At 47.7% G+C, this 19,063-nt stretch overlaps 1 protein-coding gene across 7 annotated transcripts in view; it reads right to left on the bottom strand.

Annotated features, from left to right (window-relative positions):
* NRF1 (nuclear respiratory factor 1) overlaps positions 1-19,063 on the bottom strand; it is a 75,029-nt gene that overhangs the window by 30,457 nt on the left and 25,509 nt on the right. For all 7 annotated transcript variants that reach the window (XM_074573136.1, XM_074573138.1, XM_074573142.1 and 4 more), the window contains exons 6-9: positions 11,026-11,184; positions 9,064-9,261; positions 7,285-7,386; positions 3,885-4,042 (exon numbers count right to left, since the gene is read on the bottom strand). In XM_074573136.1, the coding sequence (XP_074429237.1) occupies positions 3,885-4,042; positions 7,285-7,386; positions 9,064-9,261; positions 11,026-11,184 (617 nt within the window). The remainder of the gene's footprint in view (positions 1-3,884; positions 4,043-7,284; positions 7,387-9,063; positions 9,262-11,025; positions 11,185-19,063) is intronic.

Here is a 19,063-nt window from a genome sequence, read left to right as displayed (position 1 = left end):
TACAGCTTTCAGACAATCCAAGTAGTTACACCACATGGCTCCTCCCTGCCTCTGTTTTCTGGTACAAAACACATTCTTTTGGCACCGTCACGTTCTGAGTCTCTACAGATTTTAGAGCTTTCCCCTTCATTACTGATTCCGCCAGTTAACCTTGCGCTGAAACAGACCCAGAGGTTTACCATTACCAGGATCACATCAGCAGCTCTGTATTTAGCCAAGATGGAGTACTCCTCCCCAGCCAAGTGGTTTAATAATTCTTTTTAATGAGTGATCGGTAGCTTAGCACAGTATTCTTAAATTTCTTCATATGAATGAGGTCAGACCAAAGGTCCTTCTCGTGCAGCAACCCTGCTGTGAGAACAGCCAGTATCAGACATTTAGGAAGGAGCGTGAATGTTCCTTCCCTTCCTACACTCTCTCAGCTTCCGACAGTCAGCAGTGTATTGATTTCCTACATCAGAGACTGCATCTGGACCATCAGGTTTGATTTGTCTAATCCCCTTTGAAACCCATTTATACTTTTTGCTTCCACAACATCCTGTAGCAATGAGTTCCACATTTAATTAGATGCTGTGTGAAGAAAAATTGCATTCTGGTACTCCGAAAACTACTGCCTCGGTCTGGCTGGGCAGCCCTGAAGCCTGATATTGCGAGAAACGGAAAATAACCGCTCCCTTTTCGTTTTCCTCACGATTTCATAGACTTTCAGTAATCTCCTTCCCAAGCTGAAGAGCCATAGTACACTTAGTGTGCGAGGACTCTTCCTGGCTTCCGATCACTCTTGTCCTTTCCAGACTTTTTCTAAATGTAAGACATCTGTTTGAGTGGGGTAACCGTTTCTCACCCTGTCCAAGACGTTGACATACCATGAGTCAGCCCAGGGGCCTAATCCTGGCTTGTTCTCCATGCCTTTCCCTATAATTCCTAATATTCAACTTATTCTTTTGACAATATTTGCTCAGTAGTGAGAAAACAGTCGTGGAGGACAGTCCCCTGAAAGATTTCTGAACGGTAACTGATAACATATAGTTAGTTCCTCATTGGGTGGAGATATTTCTTCGTATGTGTGTCACTTTGCATTTATGGACATCACATTTTATTTGCCATTTAGCTGCACAGAGTGCTGTGAGCATCCTTCAGCAGCTGTCCAGATTTCTCCAGACCTTTTGGACAACTATTAGCTACTTCTGGTGACCTACTGCTAGTCATAAAATTATTCCAAAGCTACCTCCTTCCTGCAGCTGAATCTCCTACCATTTCTTACTTTAATGAATTAAAAAAGCAGGTATTTTCTTTAGCACTTCCAGTGGAAAAGAGATCGAAGGAGCCATCTAGGAGCTTCCCCTAGGATGCTTTTCCTTAACTGCCCTTCTCGTTCTGTGGTAGACCAATTGACTCAAATATTGTCCAAGTACTTCCCACTCATTCTTTCTCTCTCCTAATTTCCTGCCTAGGTGCCGTAAACTTTCCAGCTACATTCACTCAGGGTGTATGTTCATTTCTAAATAGCCCCTCTGCCTCTCAGAGTAACTCTTAAACACCGTTACTGAACAAGAGTATTTTCCTCTTCTGCTTTCCTGTTCCCTTTGGCTAATCTCTCTTCTGAACCTGCAGCTGGGTGAAGGCAGTTATGCTGCAGGAAAGCCAACTACAATACAGCAAACCTGGGGTAAGCATGGATTTACTGGTGTAACCCTGTTTCCCAGACTTTGCACAGCACTTATTTGAATCCACTTTCAAGGGCAACTGAGCATTTTAATAATTTGTTACGGTTGCATCCCTGAAAATAATAATGATCTGCAGCATAGAAGCTTTTTCCAGTTACAGTGTGCTCCACAAACATTAATTGGTTCAAATGAATGAATTAATTACCCACCTCCACTTTGTCCTCTTTTACTAGAAGGCTTAATACTTCCCATCCTCAAACCTGACAGAGGCTGCGTCATCCATCGTGTCATGCTGTTGGCAGACGTACTGCTCTACACGGGACTATGGAAGACTCTGCACTCTGCCAGTAGCCATTGGAACAAGATTCGGAGAAGGCAGCCTTCAGCTAAATTGGGCATAAGTTTCCAGAGCAGATGAGCCACCAGCTTTCAAGGACCAGAACCTTGCTGAGATCTTCCTACAGGCAGGGGAAAGACCACAGTCCTACAGCTGAAAGCTACAAGGAGCATTTTGCGGCAAAGAAAAAGGTACACCTCTTCCACATGGAAGGGTGTTAGAGGATAGTCACCCGGAAAGGTCTCCAGTAGCGGTGAGTAGACCGCTAGGGTCCTGCTGACACCCCAAGAGGGTGACAACAAGCTGGGAAGTAAAAATGAGGCCCCTCATTCCCACTGCAACGCTGCTACAGTCTTCACATCGCTCCTGTTTGAACAGACTTATCACAGGGTTTTCCTGGGTATAAACAGAGCTGATCCTGTCCCGAGGCACAGTAGAGCCTTGCTGAAGGCTCTTCCATTCATATTTTCTAGAAAACTCTTTAATTCTAACAACATTTATTTTTATCAAAGACTGAATTTCCTGAGCTAATGCAGGAAAAGGAACTGCTCACTGCAACCCTAAGAGCTAAAACTAGTAACGACAGGATGAAATTAAATCCAAAAGCCCACGGATGTTCTAGTCCAGAAAAACTTCTAGAAAAAAACATAGAAAAATCTATTGCCTGGAAGCGTGCAGGATACAAATCCTGCAAGTCGGATTCCAGGGGACAGGGCTTTTTCCTGCAGCTCCATGCCTAGTTACTTTAGCTGTTCTTCCTACAGCATCCTAAAAAGATCACTTGTTTTTAAAAGGCAATTTTATAGTGAAACTATTAGCAAAAACCAACTTAACCAACCTCACATGGTAGCAGAAAAGAACGTATCTGATGGACCCGAATCTGGACCACAAAGAGAAGAAACAGCTCCAGGTATGTTTGTGAATCAGTTGCAACAGGAATTTGGAAGCAAGATGTTGCATGCCCCAAGATCAAGGTGACTGCTGTAGTAATTCGTGTACGTAACAAAGTCTTGGAGCTTTACTCTGACCATCAGCAGTGTGGACTTGTGCCTTGTCCTAACCCACGGCTGCTCCGTCAACAGCCTCTAGACCAGAATCCTGGTTTGGATGAGGAAACTATTTTATCTACACCTCAGCTGTGTGAAACCTCCCGTCTTGCTGGGGCTGATGCCTGTGTTTCCTACGGTCCCTCCGTGCTCTCTCGGGGTGCAGCTGCCGTGTGCCACAGCCATTTCCAGTTTTTATGAGCAGCGGACAAAGCTTAAGCAACTCCCCAGAGCTGAGCAAAGACCTGCTGCATGGACCTGTAGGGAACTACGCTGCAGATCTCAGTAACTTCAGTACAACCAAAAAATCTAACAGAGCTCGTTGCAAGATGAAGAGGAGCATTACTATTGCAGTTCATTCACGTTCTACTTCAGAAACACATTTGTGAGAAAAACACTGGCTTGTGGAGGAGAGTCTGACTTCCAAAGAGAGACTGTACTGCCACGCAACAGGGAAATTCAGCCTTAGCCTTTTAGTAAGAAACCATTAATAGTATTGAGGGAGACCCAGACCAGCGTACTTTAGAGGTGCTGTTAGCACATCATGACTCTCGCTTGCTTAGGAAGCTCAATTCTGTACAAATAATATAATTTCGAGGGTACAGTTACTACCCATCTTTTCCTCTTTCAAGAATTTTCCATGTCAGCATTCTTCTGTCGTTACAGTGGACATCAGGAACTGCCCTGCAGACACCTGGACATGGGCCGACATAGGAATTTACTGAGGAAAAGCCTCTACTGGGACTGTACGCAGCGGTCTTTGCACCACTGGAGTGAAAACCTAGAAGGAAATGTCATGTGTGCATGCTTCAAGCCTTCATCTCACACCCATACCTGTTGAGTGCCATGGTAACAGTTGCTCCTTGTTGCATCTCCTGAGATGCTGCCACTGCTGCTTCTGCTAACGATGCCACTGCCTGCGTGGCCTCGGATGCCTGCGTCGTCTGGATAGTCATCTCACCCCCCTGTAGCGTTGCCCAGTTCTGCTCCACCTATGGGAAAAAACAAAAAGAAAGGCCCTAGGATAGGATGTCATCCCATGAATGCAGAGTTGCTTCAGTTGCTTCCTAAAATGAAAGAACCAGATAGCTTCGAGAGGTCTTTGCAGAATCCTGCACATGCTCTGACTCTGAGAGACAGGGAAAATAAGGAGGAAGCCTGGGATCCACCTGAGAACACTGATGGACCCTACAACCCTCTATCAGCGGTGAGTGAGTTTCTCTATAGTCAGCCCGTGATAATAGTTGCTGTTCTCCAGGTGTTCAATCTTCAAATAAGAACTTTCGTTTTCTCACGCACATGGAAAGTGCGCCTCAAACATCTGTGAAGCCCCTCAACCTCCCGCAAATCCCTCTTGTCCAGCCACGTCCACAACAAAGCAGGCCAGTGTTGACCGTTGCTGTGCTCGGATCCCTGCCTGCCAGCCTGGGCAGTTTATGAAGTAGCTGCGTTTCTGCGGTGCTGGATCCCTAGCGTGGATCACGTCCCCCAGGGAAACGGCCCACGCTTGCCTCGCTGTTCCTATTTGTTTGCACCCATCCGATGTCATTCTGGGGAACAGTCCATGTTCCCGTTAGGGATTTATTTGTACTTCACTAGTGAACTCAGATGGGTTTGAGCAAACTGGAATCTCTTTGTGCGGCAGCAAAATACTTAACAGAAGACAGCAGATGGAAAGTACTGTGTTCATGTATCTCAGGTACTTTCAATTCCCTTACTTCAGACCTTTACGTAGGTAGGTTTCGTATTAAAGTTCACTCAGTTTCAGTCGCTCATTTTCTACCTAGCCCACATTTCTCCATTTGGGACTTCACAGCTCAGGAGATAAGGAGTGTACAGCCACAAAATCCACCAGGATGTGAACCAGAAACATGCATTGGACCAAAAAAACTAAAGAAGTGGAGGATGAAGGCCCATCAGCTGACAAATCCTACCGGCTGCTTTGCAAGATGAAGATCTTCCCTCACCCTCCCATCTCTGTTCTCATCCCCACAAACATTTCAGGCCACTCACCGTCTTGCCAAGACTCACAAATAAAAATGTCGTAGAAGGTGATGAAAAAACAGCCCTCCATTTGTTAAGATAGAGAAATCTAAAAAGCCCATAGAAGCAGAGCTGGCTCAAGGCTCCCCGCAAAAGGACAACTAAATGTTGCTGCCTTTGGGCAAGAAAAGGGTTAGTTCCATCGAAGGATGGAGAGGGAGAGAGAAGCTGTCGCGGCCCCACTCACATCTGCTATCACACACTCCTCAGCAGCTGCCAATCTGGTTTTCCAGCACTTGGGCACAGGCAAAGCTGGCGCTCGTCGTAGCTCTTTAGCCATCCCCAGCCGTCTGATGTTCAAGGCAACTGGTTCATTCTCCTGCGCCCAGAGCTGGCCCTGGGCGGAAGGATCCAAAGCAGGGAGCAAGCAGTGAGATAGAGAAAGGAAGCTGATTTTAGAGAAGGCAACGTTCTTTTTAGAGAAGGTGCAACCGAGTTTGAGTGCCCGGAGAGGAAGAAGTTGCAGATGGCAGAGATCTCGAGAGAGTCGGATCAAGTTTGTGGTACTCGTTAGCCATGCCAAAACCGAACCGAAGCAGGGCTGAGCTGGGAAAGACACCCTTGCCACCACCACCACGCAGAAGAGGAGCAGACACGCATTTTTTCAACTACATGGCAACATGCATTTGAGTGACAAGGGAGGTCTCTGCCTGTCACTGTGACGTTCGGTGCCCCGCAAAGATGCCTAAGCTTTTTCAGAGCAGGGATGGAGTAAGGTCTGGAAAAGAAGGGGGGACTGTCCAGGCCCTTCTCCGCGCTAACGCAAAAGGTTGTGCTGCTGAGATGCTAGCGAGCATCCCTGCTCCATGCTGCTTGGTGTCCTATAAACACATCGATTTACTCAGAGCTCACTGAGATCTTCCCACAGCAAAGAGATACCAGGACAAAAAACGTCCCTAGAGAGGCTGCCAGCAGGCTGCGGATCTCCGTGTGCAGAGAAATAGCACCCATCCCCAAAGCAAGTTTACTTTTGTATCTTTATTTTGAGAAGATATTCCTTAGACGTCCCGTTCACGTTAGGAATTAGACGCCTGTGTTCCCTTCCTTTATATTTGTACCTTTGAAAAATTTCTTTCAGATCTCAAGAGATATAGCTGGTTCTTGAAAATCCTCTAAGCAGCTCCAAAGTAACTCAAGGTCACGGCCACAGGCTCTTTCACCCTGGGTCTGAGATGGAAACAGGGTTTTGTGCAAAGCAAAGCTGTTCTGTGCTGCCACCTGTCGCTGCGACAGCCCCATCCAGGCAGAGGGGACCAGACCTCGTCATTCCTGCGCACAGACTCTCCGGCCAGAAATTCTGGCATGCAAAGGGGCAGAAAGTGCCCTGCAGCCTCAATTACAGGTGGGTTTGGGGGTGAAGAGGGTAAAAAAAAAAAAAAAAAAAAAAGAAAAATCTTCATAATCTTAAAGGAATGTTCCTTAAACACACACAAAAAACCATTAAAGAAAAAAAAGTGGAAAAATAAATGCGTGTAAATTTGAGATTTTGGGATTGAAATAGTCTGATCAAGTCCTCGAGAGAAACAACTCTGCCGAGTTGTAAAGCGGTGGAAGAAACTTCGACAATAAACAGAACAGTAACTCCGCAGTGTCTCCTGTTGTCTGTGCATTTATACAGCTCTCCCTGGGATTTACTTGCAAAGCTCCCGAAAAGCTGCAGCAAAGGAACAGTCCTGTTTTGTCCACAGATCGGTGGCCAAAGAATCACTGGATTTGCCCACAGCCGTGCGATATCCTTTGCAAGCCACAAGCTCAAAATATTCCAGGCATCACTCCAAACCCTGAACTGACAAACCAGCGCCCAGGATCTACAGCACATATGAAACAGTTGCTCAATATGAGTACGTTAATGTGTATTTGTGTAGGTCGTTAAGTCTTTATCTGCTACAGTAGACCTCACAAAATAAATAATCTATAGGAGATATCAAAAAAATTTATGAAATTCAGAACGGAGGCTTCCACCATAATTGCATTTGTACAGCCCTGAGTCAAAATGACAACAGTTCAGCACTTTCTACATGAAATTTTACAGTCTTGTGTTCGCGTGTATTTTAACCCTTAACACAACACGGTGGGGAAACAAGGCCTGGTGTTTCCTGTGACCACTTAATTCTAGAAAATATTTAACTTCATTGAAGTTCAGATAGGGAAATTCTGGTTTGTGCACCACAAACATGACCCGGGTCCTTACCTCTCCATCAGTCACTGCAGAATAATTGACTTGTGCGACGGTAACTGTGGTAGGCAACTCTGAGGCATCGGCCAGCGTGGCAACTGTAGCACCAGTGCCGACCTACAAAAGTCAACAAAACGCAGTCAAACACACTTGTTATTGCTGGAAAAAGTCCGCATAATTCAGGCAAAGAGATACTCAAATGCTGTCGGGTTAAAAAGCACCCATGCCCACAGTGAACAAGAGTAATTGCGGAGCTCACAGAAAATACGGAGCTGTCTCAAAGGGCCGTGGGAGGAAATCACACGTTACAGCCACGTTAATCTATGGCAGCTTCCAGAGTGGATATGGCCCAGAAGCAAGTTTTGCACAGCCCTCATGCTGTCCCCTACGTTCACGTAGAAGACAGAGTCCTCTCTATCCTCCCAGCTTCACAAACAGCAGCTGTGGGACACCAGTGCCATTCCCAGGTGCGAGCGTGGTGCGCCAGTGGAGCCAACACGCTTCTCCCACGGGACAGAAGTCATTTAAAAAGCCACCGAGTAGTCCTGGATCAGAACATCCTGCACATCAGCTCTCATTTATGACGCTCCTTGCTTACCCTTCACTGGGACTCTCGTCTCCAGGCACTTGCCAAACATTAGTTCATCCTCAATACCCCACTGCCTTTGGAAATTACCCCATTTAACAGCTGGGAAGAGACAAAGGCAGGGAAACGTGCAGCTTTGTTTCTAAGGAGAATTAAACCTATAAATGCTAGAAAGTCAATGGGATCTCAGATGCCCAGCACCTGACAGAACACCAGTCAAAGTAAAAACGTACGTTAGCAGGTGAGAAAACAGAACCAGCTTGGCAAGTCTGCCAGGCCTTGGGGGGGGGGAATAGAAAGCCGTAACAATCACTGAAAAGCTTTCCGTTGGGAAAACCTAAAACAAACTCATACACCATGTTTTTATCGTCATGGTTGTGAGATGAGAACAGCCAACAGAAAACGTCTGAGATTTTACCAAAAACGTGATGCTGAAGAGGGACAAGCCGCTGGGCCAGTTGGGTACAAGAGGGCAGTGGTTGTTTTGAGGCACAGGGGAAACAGGTTCAAATCCCACACCCACGAGGAGTTCTTGGGAAGTTTCAAGTGAGCACTTAAATTTTTGACATCCTGAGCTGCCAGAACCTGCCTCCCCACACCGGGAACACAGGGAAAACAGCAGCGCCACAGCCACCGCCTCAATGCACAGCCCCTTCTGCCCTGAATCCCCTCTATAAAACAGCGTAAGAGGCATCCTTACCGCAGGGGCCATCAGGAGGATAAATATATATTTGGTGTGTGCAATATATATATTACACTTTAAGCGTAAGATGAAGAACAGGGGGCACAGAAATACCTAATGCCGTAGATGAAGCTATGAAAGGCAGTCCCACCACCTCTCCTCCCATCGCTCCATCCCATTGCCACCACAGGCGTTGTGTGGCCACATGATGAACTGTATTTGTTTGTAAATGGGTTTTGTTAAATCCAGGTCAGATCCCCGAATCACTTGACTGAATAGCTGCAGAAATGCTTGTACATAACAGGAGAACTAGGGATGGGAGTGGGGAAGAGAGGATGAGACTGCTGCTTTGGGTGGGAGAACTGGGTTAACAAGCCTGCAGGCTAAGACATACAGATAAAGACAAAATTCTTGAAGGACAAGTTAAGCCACCAAAAGGAGTTTGCTCTAAACTGCCTCCCTGACGCAGGCAGCTTGATCCCGAGTCAGCCGGGCTGGAAACACAAAGCTGGAGGGTTTCACTCACCTGGATGAGGGACACGGTGCCATCAGGGTTACTGAAGGTTTGTACCACTGTCTGTGACGGCACCAAGTGCGCTATACTGTGTGTGGTCGTAGTCTGCTGCTGTGTCTGCTGATCCTCAAATGCGTAGAGCAGGTCTTCACGCCCATGCTGCTTGTAGCAGTTCTTCACGATAGTCCGCAACGCTTGGGTCCACGACACCTACCAGCAGAATGAAAAAAAAGAGTGAAGACTCAGCGTAAGTTTTCTGAACCACTACAGCTCTGCTACTGCTGTGATTTCCATGCTTATCTTTACTGGGTTTTATCGAATCATAGAACCATAGAATTGCCTCGGTTGGAAGGGACCTTTCAGATCATTGAGTCCAACCATCAACCCAACACTGACAAAAACCACCACTAAACCATATCTCTAAGCACTATATCTACCCGTCTTTTAAATACCTCCAGGGATGGTGCCTCAACCACTTGCCTGGGCAGCCTGTTCCAATGCTTGATAACCCTTTCAGTGTAAAAAGTTTTCCTGATATCAGTCTAAACATCTCCTGGCGCAACTTGAGGCCATTTCCTATTGTCCCACGGCCTGTTCCTTGGGAGAAGAGACTGACCCCCACCTCTCTACCCCCTCCTTTCAGGGAGTTGCAGAGAGCGAGAAGGTCTCCCCTCAGCCTCCTTTTCTCCAGGCTGAACACCCCCAGCTCCCTCAGCCGCTCCTCACCAGACTTGTGCTCCAGACCCCTCACCAGCTCCGTTGTCCTTCTCTGGACACACTCCAGCCCCTCAATGTCTTTCCTGTAGCGAGGGGCCCAAAACTGGACACAGCACTCAAAGTGGGGTGTCACCAGTGCCCAGCACAGGGGGATGATCACTGCCCCGCTCCTGCTGGCCACACTGTTCCTGATGCGGGCCAGGGTGCTGTTGGCCTTCTTGGCCTCCTGGGCACACTGCTGGTTCATATTCATCCAGGTGTCGACCAGCACCTGCAGGTCCTTTTCTTCCAGGCAGCTCTCCAACCGCTCTGCCCCAGGCTTATAACACTGCATGGGGTTGTCGTGACCCAACTGGGCGGCTTTCAACAAATTCTCAAACAAACCAAAGGCCCCAACACCTAATCCCTCTCTCCTTATCTCCCCCCTTTCCACAAGACTAAGAAAACCACTCTGGAGAACTATTGCGTTGCTGTGTACTGATACACAATGAGCACATCTGGCCAAGGGAAAGTGAAGCTTCTCAATGAAATCTGTTTCGCCAGCTTTCAAGGAATTCTGACTAAGGGATTGGGGCCAGCAAGTAGAAAACCATCCCTACCTAGGGAAGCACCGACTGCCACAGCACCATTTCCAGCCTCACTAGGCATCCAACCAGACCTACATCAGCCTGCACAAGTCCTGCCACTTGGACACCCTGGTAGCTTTGATTCTCTTTGTGACAGGTTGGTAGAAACATCACCTGCATACAGGATCCATGGCCAGAATTGATACCCAAGACCTTTTCACTGAGTTGTCTCATTTTTTCCTGGCACCATTGCACATCCTTGACTGCTTCTCTTTAAATACAAGGTCCCTGCTGCTTAGGGTGGGACAGTATCCCTTCAAAGTCCTCAAGACACCACGATACAGATTCGATGATAAACGACCTGCATACTTGGAGAGTAGACTTGTCTCAGGCTGGGGAGGCTGCTTCATAAGGCCACAGAGGCCAGCAGGTTCTGCAGTTAGTGAAAAGGGCACCTGCTGCAGAAAGGCTCAAATACCTGCTCGTCACACCTTCCTAGCAGGGACAGAGCAGATCGAAGGTTACGCCTCTCTCATCTTATCGCTCTCCCAGGCTGAATGTCTGACACAAAGTCAAGAAAGGGCCGATGTCATCATTTCTTCTGTCACTCGAGGAGAAAGCTATTCCCACAAAAACTGGTTGCAAGCCCCTGTGCTCAATTTGAAGGCAGACAGACGTGGGAGATACATACCCGCTGCTTCTGCTCCTCTGTGCGGACATCGCTGCGAACGTTGGCCCATGGAATGTCCTCAGGCCACCAGATGGGCTTGCAGCTTTCCTTGCCCCAGCCTGGTTTCCCGCGACCTGTGGAATACTTCAGCATCTCGGGGATGAAAGCTCGCAGCTGTGCCTGGAACAAACCGCATAAGAGTTTTTTAAGAACTCATATCTCTGGTAGTTTTGAGGTGCATAGTACAGAATTATTACATTTAACTTCCATCCTGTTGGAACCATCAATTGGCCTGAGTGTGTCAGGAAGATGGACAAATACTTCACCATCTTCTCCCGAGATTCAGGTGAGAACAGCTTAGTAGCACGTGGAAGAGCAGACACAAAATTAAGTGACCCAATTACAACAGTAAGGCACAAACACAGGCAGCATTAACACACTTCATGGTTCAAACACTACCATGAAAAGAGCTAGCCAACCTGAAAGGGAGAAGAAAAACTACATCAGAATAGCACAGAGAAAACCCACACTCAACATCCCCACAGCGACAGGAACTCAGACGTGAGCTGACGTACATTTTACACAGATGCTGCAAAGAGGATGGCGCTTCAGTGAGCCCCTCGAATGTAAAAAACTGGTCTTGCACATACACTTCTCCACCCCTGCAGAACATAACACACACTGGACTAATTTTCTGAATCTATTTTTAACTTCTGCCAGAGTGGGGACACCTTTCAAGCTGATTTTACTTCTCCTTAGCACCCACGGAAACTGGTCAACCTGTGACCGCCTTTACCATCAGGAGACAATACCTTAAAAATAGACCTGCAGATCAAATCAAACAGACGTGTCACCAAGAGCAAGTAATAGCCTCAGCGTTATCAAAGAGACTACAAAACTCACACGGGGTTTTATGACACATTTGGGTTTTGTACTAGACACTGCCTGGAGCCTCAGGAAAAGGCTGGTTCAGCTGCAGAAACAGAGCAGGAAGAGAAGCAGAGCTCACGACTACATACATCGGAGAAAACCATGTTAACTTAAAGCTAAATAGCTGCATTTAAGAACACCTCCCTGCATCCCTTCATAGCTTTAAGGGCAAGTTATCTGAGCTTGTGACAGTGCCGCTGGGAGTCCTTGGGCCACCTCACAACCCCGAGATGCCAGCACGTTCAGGGCTCTGGGGCACAGCCATGGAAGAGCGTGCCAGGGCCAGCATCGGTCGCTGCCACAGCCATGATGTGGTCTCAGCTAGCAGAGACACGGGTCAGCTCGTAGAGAACTTCTCACCCATCCCCGTTCTTCTGCCATAAGAGCATCCCTTCTCCCAGCCACGATCCTGCTTGAATGACATCCTGGTTCCAGTCTGGATCTTGTATCCTTTGGCTCCAAGCTTTAAATCAATTCATTTACATGCTGCCTTTTCCACATTAGCATAGGGAGTACGTGCTAAAGTCCCCAGTAACATCTGTCTGACAGAGGAATGGAGGAAGGCTTCAGAGGAACAGGAGACTGCAGATTGGCCCTGTGGTCTCTGCAAAACCCCTAAGCACACTGCTAAATGTGCTGGGATCTGCAGCGGCTCTTTCGGACACAGGACTGCTCTTCAAAGCCAGAGCCCAACTGGAAGACGTAACATGGGCCCTAGCTCACCCAGTTAAATAGAAAAATTGAAATGTGTTTTGGTAAAAAGAAAACAATTTCTTTGTATGCACGATTTACTACATCACATACAGTTTGCAACAGTGGCTAGGGACTTCAAAGGCAATAAATTTCCAGTATACTTGTGTGTTCATATATAGCCTATCTGCTGCCCACCCTAGAAGAACCACCCCTGCTCAGAGAAGCAGCTGCATTTCAGTTCCTCCACTCCATGGACACCCTGAGCCATTTCAGAGAAGCTGTACCAAAACCCTGAATAATAAACGGAGGCATAGAATTAGAATCATAGAATCATAGAATTGTTGAGGTTGGAAGGGACCTTTAAGATCATCGAGTCCAACCTTTAGCCTACCCTGACAAGAGCCACTTCTAAACCATGTCCCTCAGTGCCCCATCTACCCTTTTTTTAAACACCTCCAGAGATGGTGAATCCACCACCTCCCTGGGCAACCTATTCCAATGTTTAATAACCCTTTCAGTGAAAAAATGTCTCCTAATATCTAATCTAAACCTCCCCTGACGTAACTTGAACCCGTTTCCCCTCGTCCTATCACTTGTCACCAGGGAGAAGAGGTCAGCCCCCATCTCTCTACAACCTCCTTTCAGGTAGTTGTAGAGGGTGATAAGGTCTCCCCTCAGCCTCCTCTTCTCCAGGCTAAACAACCCCAGCTCCCTCAGTCGTTCCTCATAAGGTTTGTCCTCCAGGCCCCTCACCAGCTTTGTAGCCCTTCTCTGGACACGCTCCAACACCTCAATGTCCCTCTTGTAGCGAGGGGCCCAAAACTGAACGCAGTACTCGAGGTGGGGCCTCACCAGTGCCGAGTACAGGGGGATGATCACTTCCCTAGTCCGGCTCACCACACTATTCCTGATACAGGCTAGGATGCTGTTGGCCTTCTTGGCCACCTGGGCACACTGCTGGCTCATATTCAGCCGGCTGTCAACCAACACCCCCAGGTCCTTTTCTGCCGGGCTGCTTTCAAGCCACTCTGCCCCAATCCTGTAGCGCTGCATGGGGTTGTTGTGTCCCAAGTGCAGGACCCGGCATTTGGCCTTGTTGAACCTCATACCATTGGTCTCAGCCTATCGGTCCAGCCTGTCCAGATCCCTCTGCAGAGCCAACCTACCCTCAAGCAGATCAACACGCCCGCCCAGCTTAGTGTCATCTGCGAACTTACTGAGGGTGCATTCAATCCCTTCATCCAGATCATTGATAAAGATATTAAAGAGAACCGGCCCCAGCACAAAAAAACCACTTTGGTGCCCTTTTTCCCAGCCCAGGCCAAGCCTGTCCATAACGCACCTTCCACTGCAGGGCCAACCGCCACCCTGACACGCTTCAGGTTCCCCAGTTGAGGCCTCATTTATTCAAATAAACCTGCTGAGGGCACTGAGTTGCCTGGTGCAAAAACAGTTAAAAGCTCCTTCCCAGAATTGCTATCTGCAAGCCATGCTCCTTGTTACCAGATGGATTAATTACTGGTCCTAGGGAGTTCAGAGGCTCAAGCTACTCAAGGCACTTGTTAAGGAGGGTTTGTCTTTAATCCGCCGGGGAGACAATCAGCAGTGGCGTTACAACCTGCTCCAGTGCGAGGACTTCTCTAATTAGTGCCATAACGAGACCTCACCCGGGCAGCTCAGAGGGCTCTGACAGAGGCTACGGCACCGAGACAAAGACCCCGCATCTCTCGGGGCGCCGCTGGGAGGAACCGGTGCGACCACTTCATCTGGGGGATACACGCGTTCTGCAGACTCCATCCACAAACCACCCGAATTCAACATCCGGTAAAAAAAAAAAAATCCCAGCAGCTCACTCCAATTTGCAGAGTCATGCACAGTCACCAGGTCTGGGAAGGGCTCATATAAGAGAAACTGTAAAAAATATTTCTTTTGCACCCTTTGGTACACAGGCTGAGTGCCTTCTAAGTGGTTTAACTTAAGTGGTAGTGAGCTAATTGTGATTCTACCATTTGCAATGGCCCAAAGCACAGACAACTGCACTCCAGTGCTGGGAACAACAAGCTGTCCTGCGCGCAGAGTACCCAGCAATGCTCTGGTTTTAAGATTTATGGCCTGCTAAGGAAAGTGGTTTCTAGACCGGAGCAAAACCCATGCTGGGAATTTTCTACCTGTCCCAACAGCTCAGCGACAGGATCTCCAAAAAGCAGCACCCAGGAAAAGCATAGTCGAGTCCACGCAGGACCTCGGCTGCACCTCAAAGTGGAAGAGGGCAAAGCAGCAACTGCGGCAAAGCACCCAGGTATTCTGTTCACTGGCCCTTCTTTTTGCCACAGCCAATTTTAGACTAAATGTCTTTTAGGTTTAAAAGTCCCAATTAATGTTTAAACATTCAGATTAAAAAGCCAGGCATCTGTCAAGGCAGCAACCAAGCTGTCACCATGAATTTCCTGCTGTGAAAACCCACATGGCCCTGACCGAACTCTGCGAGGTCTCACTGCTGGGTGCTTTCTGGCAGGCAGGGTGAGAGCGGGCTCACCGCTGTCATAAATTCATCACAGCAAAGACAGGGATGAGGGTCAGCCTGGGCGTCCTCAACGAGAAGCGATGGCACTCAGCAGACACAGCACAGGAATCCAACGCAAAACTAACCACCTGGTCATCCGTGCAAAAAGCAGGAGGTGCCGTGGGTCTCCCCGCGGAAGTGTCTACTCGTGGATTTGCTCTTTATGCAAATCCTTCTTCTCTTCCACCCTGAAACTGTGCTCAAGTCGTAAGAATGAGCGAGTAGTTCTAATGTTTCAGAGTCACACTGGGGGACCAGGCTGTCCCTCTCAGGATCACCACCTCCTAGCAGAGCTTGGCAATCTGAGCGTTGGACACGACTGCTTGTTCTTGCATGAAGGCACGAAGCAGGCTCTGAGCTTAAATGCTGTAAAAGCAGGCAGCTGCCTGCGTGGCAGAAGTAGACACTCATCCTTGTATCCAATACCTTGTAGGGCTCACTACCCTTCCCACTGCTGGTACAACCAGCCAGTGCTAGAGCTCAGCTGCGCAGGGGACTCGATTCCTAACTTTGGGCTCCCTCCTCCGCAAAACAAGGATGCTCCCTCTGCCCCACGCCAGCGACCTGCTGGGAGAGCAGAAACACAGGCTGTCCCCATACCACACCTCTGACACGGACCAGAAGGGAGCATCAGCAAACCTTGTACCCGGGTGATGGGATCCAGCGCTGGGGGATCACCTCCGCACCTCCAAGGAGAGCATCCGGCAGCCACAAACTGAGTTTAGTTACCATCTTTCGGCTTCTCCTGCATACAAACTGTCACGTGCATAAAGGTATCTGCTGTTTGTGCTAAAGCTTTTTGCAGGGCAGCATGCAAACAGACGTCAAGGTGATTTTTGAGAGGCCTGGATAAACTTTGTCAGCTTGTATAAGCAGGCTGCAAATCGTTAAGTTTAAAAACCATCAGATTAAAGGACAAATCACCTGTTCAGAAAAGTATAAACAAATTCTAGTGACCTCAGTGAGAGCTGACTGAAGCATCGACCTCATCATTACCCAATCTTATTCCCTAATCATATCAGAGAGCAACCGAGAATGAGTTTCGGGGCAAATTCAGCTCTGACGTATAGCGTCAACGTAGACAAAGTCCGTAAAGCAACAAGATTTCTCTGTGTAATGGCTGCAGGGTTAAAGCCCCACTGTGATACGGGGGTTTTTTCCCCGCACAGCCAAGGTGGGTGATGCTCTCCATTCGCAAGTTTATAGAAGCATCTTTGCTCAGGCTAGTAAAGGCTTTATTTCCCTCAAGACCACCAGGGAAGCAGAGCAATTAAGAGGAGAGTTATTTTCATCTCCTCGTTGAGGAGTTCACGCCTCTACCACCTGCCTGCTGACACCTGCAGCTGCTGAAAGCACAGGCCCCGTTTTTCTGCTCCCCATGACACACCTCTTAATTGTGCTGCCCAATTTATATTTATAAATATTTTGGTTTTCCAGGGGGCTTTATGCAACTTACTCAGAAAACCTCACTTCTTGTTAGCAAATACAAAGAACTATACTGGCAGCTCTGGGAACCAAGGCTCCTACAAAAAAACCCCCGATGGCACCTCTAGCAGTGCAACAGGTTGCGGTGATGTCGGCGTCAGAGTTATCATCCACTCTCTCAAACAAATGTATTTCAAATGGCATTTGTGGCAAAAAATGAGACAGCATGGTGTCCTCATCGTATTCAGCATATCTGTGCTTTGTTTCTATTTAAAGTTTGCCCCCGAGTCTGGCAAAAACTCTGTAGCAGCTGGATGCTTTCAGCAACAACATCATCTCCCGAGCACCACATGCAGCATCCCACTCCTTGAAAGTTTTCCAAGACAGACCAACCTGCCGGGCTGTGAAAATCCACCCAGGAGTTGCGGTCTTGTCCATTAAATCTAGTGCTCTGTCCTCAGGTGGCCTGCGGCCATTCAAGGATCTCAAAGTATTTTTTAAAGACGTTTATAAAACATCATCCCTATGTGATATGTGGGGAAACCGAGGCAGAGCAGTGCTGGGTGCCCACAACACGGGTCCACACCACAGCAGCTGGGCTGAGACAGCGATGGATAGCCAAATGGGGCACAAAGAGCACAGTCTCTGTCCACAGCTCAGGAGAAACCTTCACAAAGCTGTTTCCAGTTACCACATTGTACTAAAAAGCCAAGGGCTACTCCTAACAAGATACTTGTTTTACCCTAATGCAGCATCAGAGGACTTGAAATAAGAGGCTCGACGTTGCTACGCTCTTGCATCAGCAGTTCGCACGCTTGCTGACCAAAGGTCCTGCAGACCCATGGAGAAGAAAAACCGTTTCTCACCTAACAGAGCCACAAGAAGACTGGGAACACAGGAGTGTTGGGGGGGGGGGGAACAGGGAAAAAAAGCCTTGCCAGTAGCTACTGCCTTGGACTGGAGAGCTGCTTCACAGGTGGAAATGCAGAGCGATCAAACCCCAGGGGCAACTGGGCTCGGCCAAACCTTTGTGCAAGATTTCCTGAAAACCAAGGCCATGTCACGTTTGGAAGAAAAAAACCCCTCCAACCTTATTTTTAGTTTAACATGAAAAGTACTAGTATTTTATCCATAGAATTCTATGGATATTAGTATTTCATCCATAAAATAGAACCAGAAAACCACTTCAGCAACCTTTGATGTTAAAATATTTAATTTCCAGCTCTATCACAAACAATAAACAATATGCATTATAAATCCAGCTGAAGGCTTCTCTGAAGTGAGAGCTTGTCACTTTTATTGCTGCTTTGATGGCACGTGCAACATTAACAGCCAAACAGCTGACAGATCTTTTTATTGGCCCTTTTTTACGTGCACATATTCTGTGCGCTGCAAACCAGAAAAGTTTCTCAGATGTGTTACTGGATTGCAACAACCTCACATCCTGATCTCATTCATCCACGCTCATTTCTCCCTCTCTCTCTCGTTTCTTTCCACCACTCCACCAGCAGCAGCTCATTTGCTTTGTTCCTCCCTCAGAGCCCACGTGCTGTGGGTACGAGCACCTCCAGCTTCACCACTTGCACAGCGCTAGGATGGCCTCCCTCTGCCCGAGCAGATCTCCACACAGATGCCTCCTACCCCATTTTACGCCCTAGGCGCCTCTCTTGCTGTTATTACTCAGGTTAATTACTGCAACAACACAGCTATGAAGAAGTCGGATAAACACGAGTGTTTTGTTTGCCAATACAAATGAACTCAGAGCTACATACCTGTGATCTTTTTGTGGTCTCTCATTTTACCTTAAAAATAAAATGTTTCCATTTTTTACTTTCCCATTTCCATGGGAAACTTAATGATACAAAACAAAGGCTGCCTGTCAACAGCTCTTGCAGATACCACCTTTCACAGTGGCTTAAAAATCTAGTGACTAAATTTTGCCTTATGTTGTCATGGATTAGGAATACAATATGTTATCAGCCAAGGCACCGTATACTTCTTTGTAAAATTTTATTAGAAGTGTGAGCTGGTCTGATGCCACCTAAGTAATGGAAATCGTGTTTTGACCAGAATGTGATTTTTCTGTAGAGCACAGAGGAAAACCACACATCTTTGCTCTACTACAATGCCTCTTTGTATGTTGCCCAAAGCCTCTGACCGTTCCCTCTTGCTACTCCCTCTGAAGAAACTGGCTTTCAGCACTTAAAATTTGTTGCGGTGCATCAGATCGAGTGTATCCAGAGCCTCCTGCAAAACACACCTGCCTGCATTCAGGTCCTGCACCCCAGGAGAAGGAGATTTCCCTACAGATGATCCCTCCTACACCAAGGAAGCTTCCCCGGGGTGTCCCCTCCACTTCCTCCTAGCAATGAGGTTAAAGAGCTGGACCTGGAGAGAAAGGGAGTCCCCCACATCCCTGGCTCCCTCAGAATTGTCTCATTCAGGGTC

The sequence above is a fragment of the Larus michahellis genome, chromosome 1 (assembly GCF_964199755.1).
Source record: "Larus michahellis chromosome 1, bLarMic1.1, whole genome shotgun sequence".
Lineage (NCBI taxonomy): Eukaryota > Metazoa > Chordata > Aves > Charadriiformes > Laridae > Larus > Larus michahellis.
Note: the sequence above shows the minus strand (reverse complement) of the source record. Positions and strands in the feature narration are given on the sequence as shown.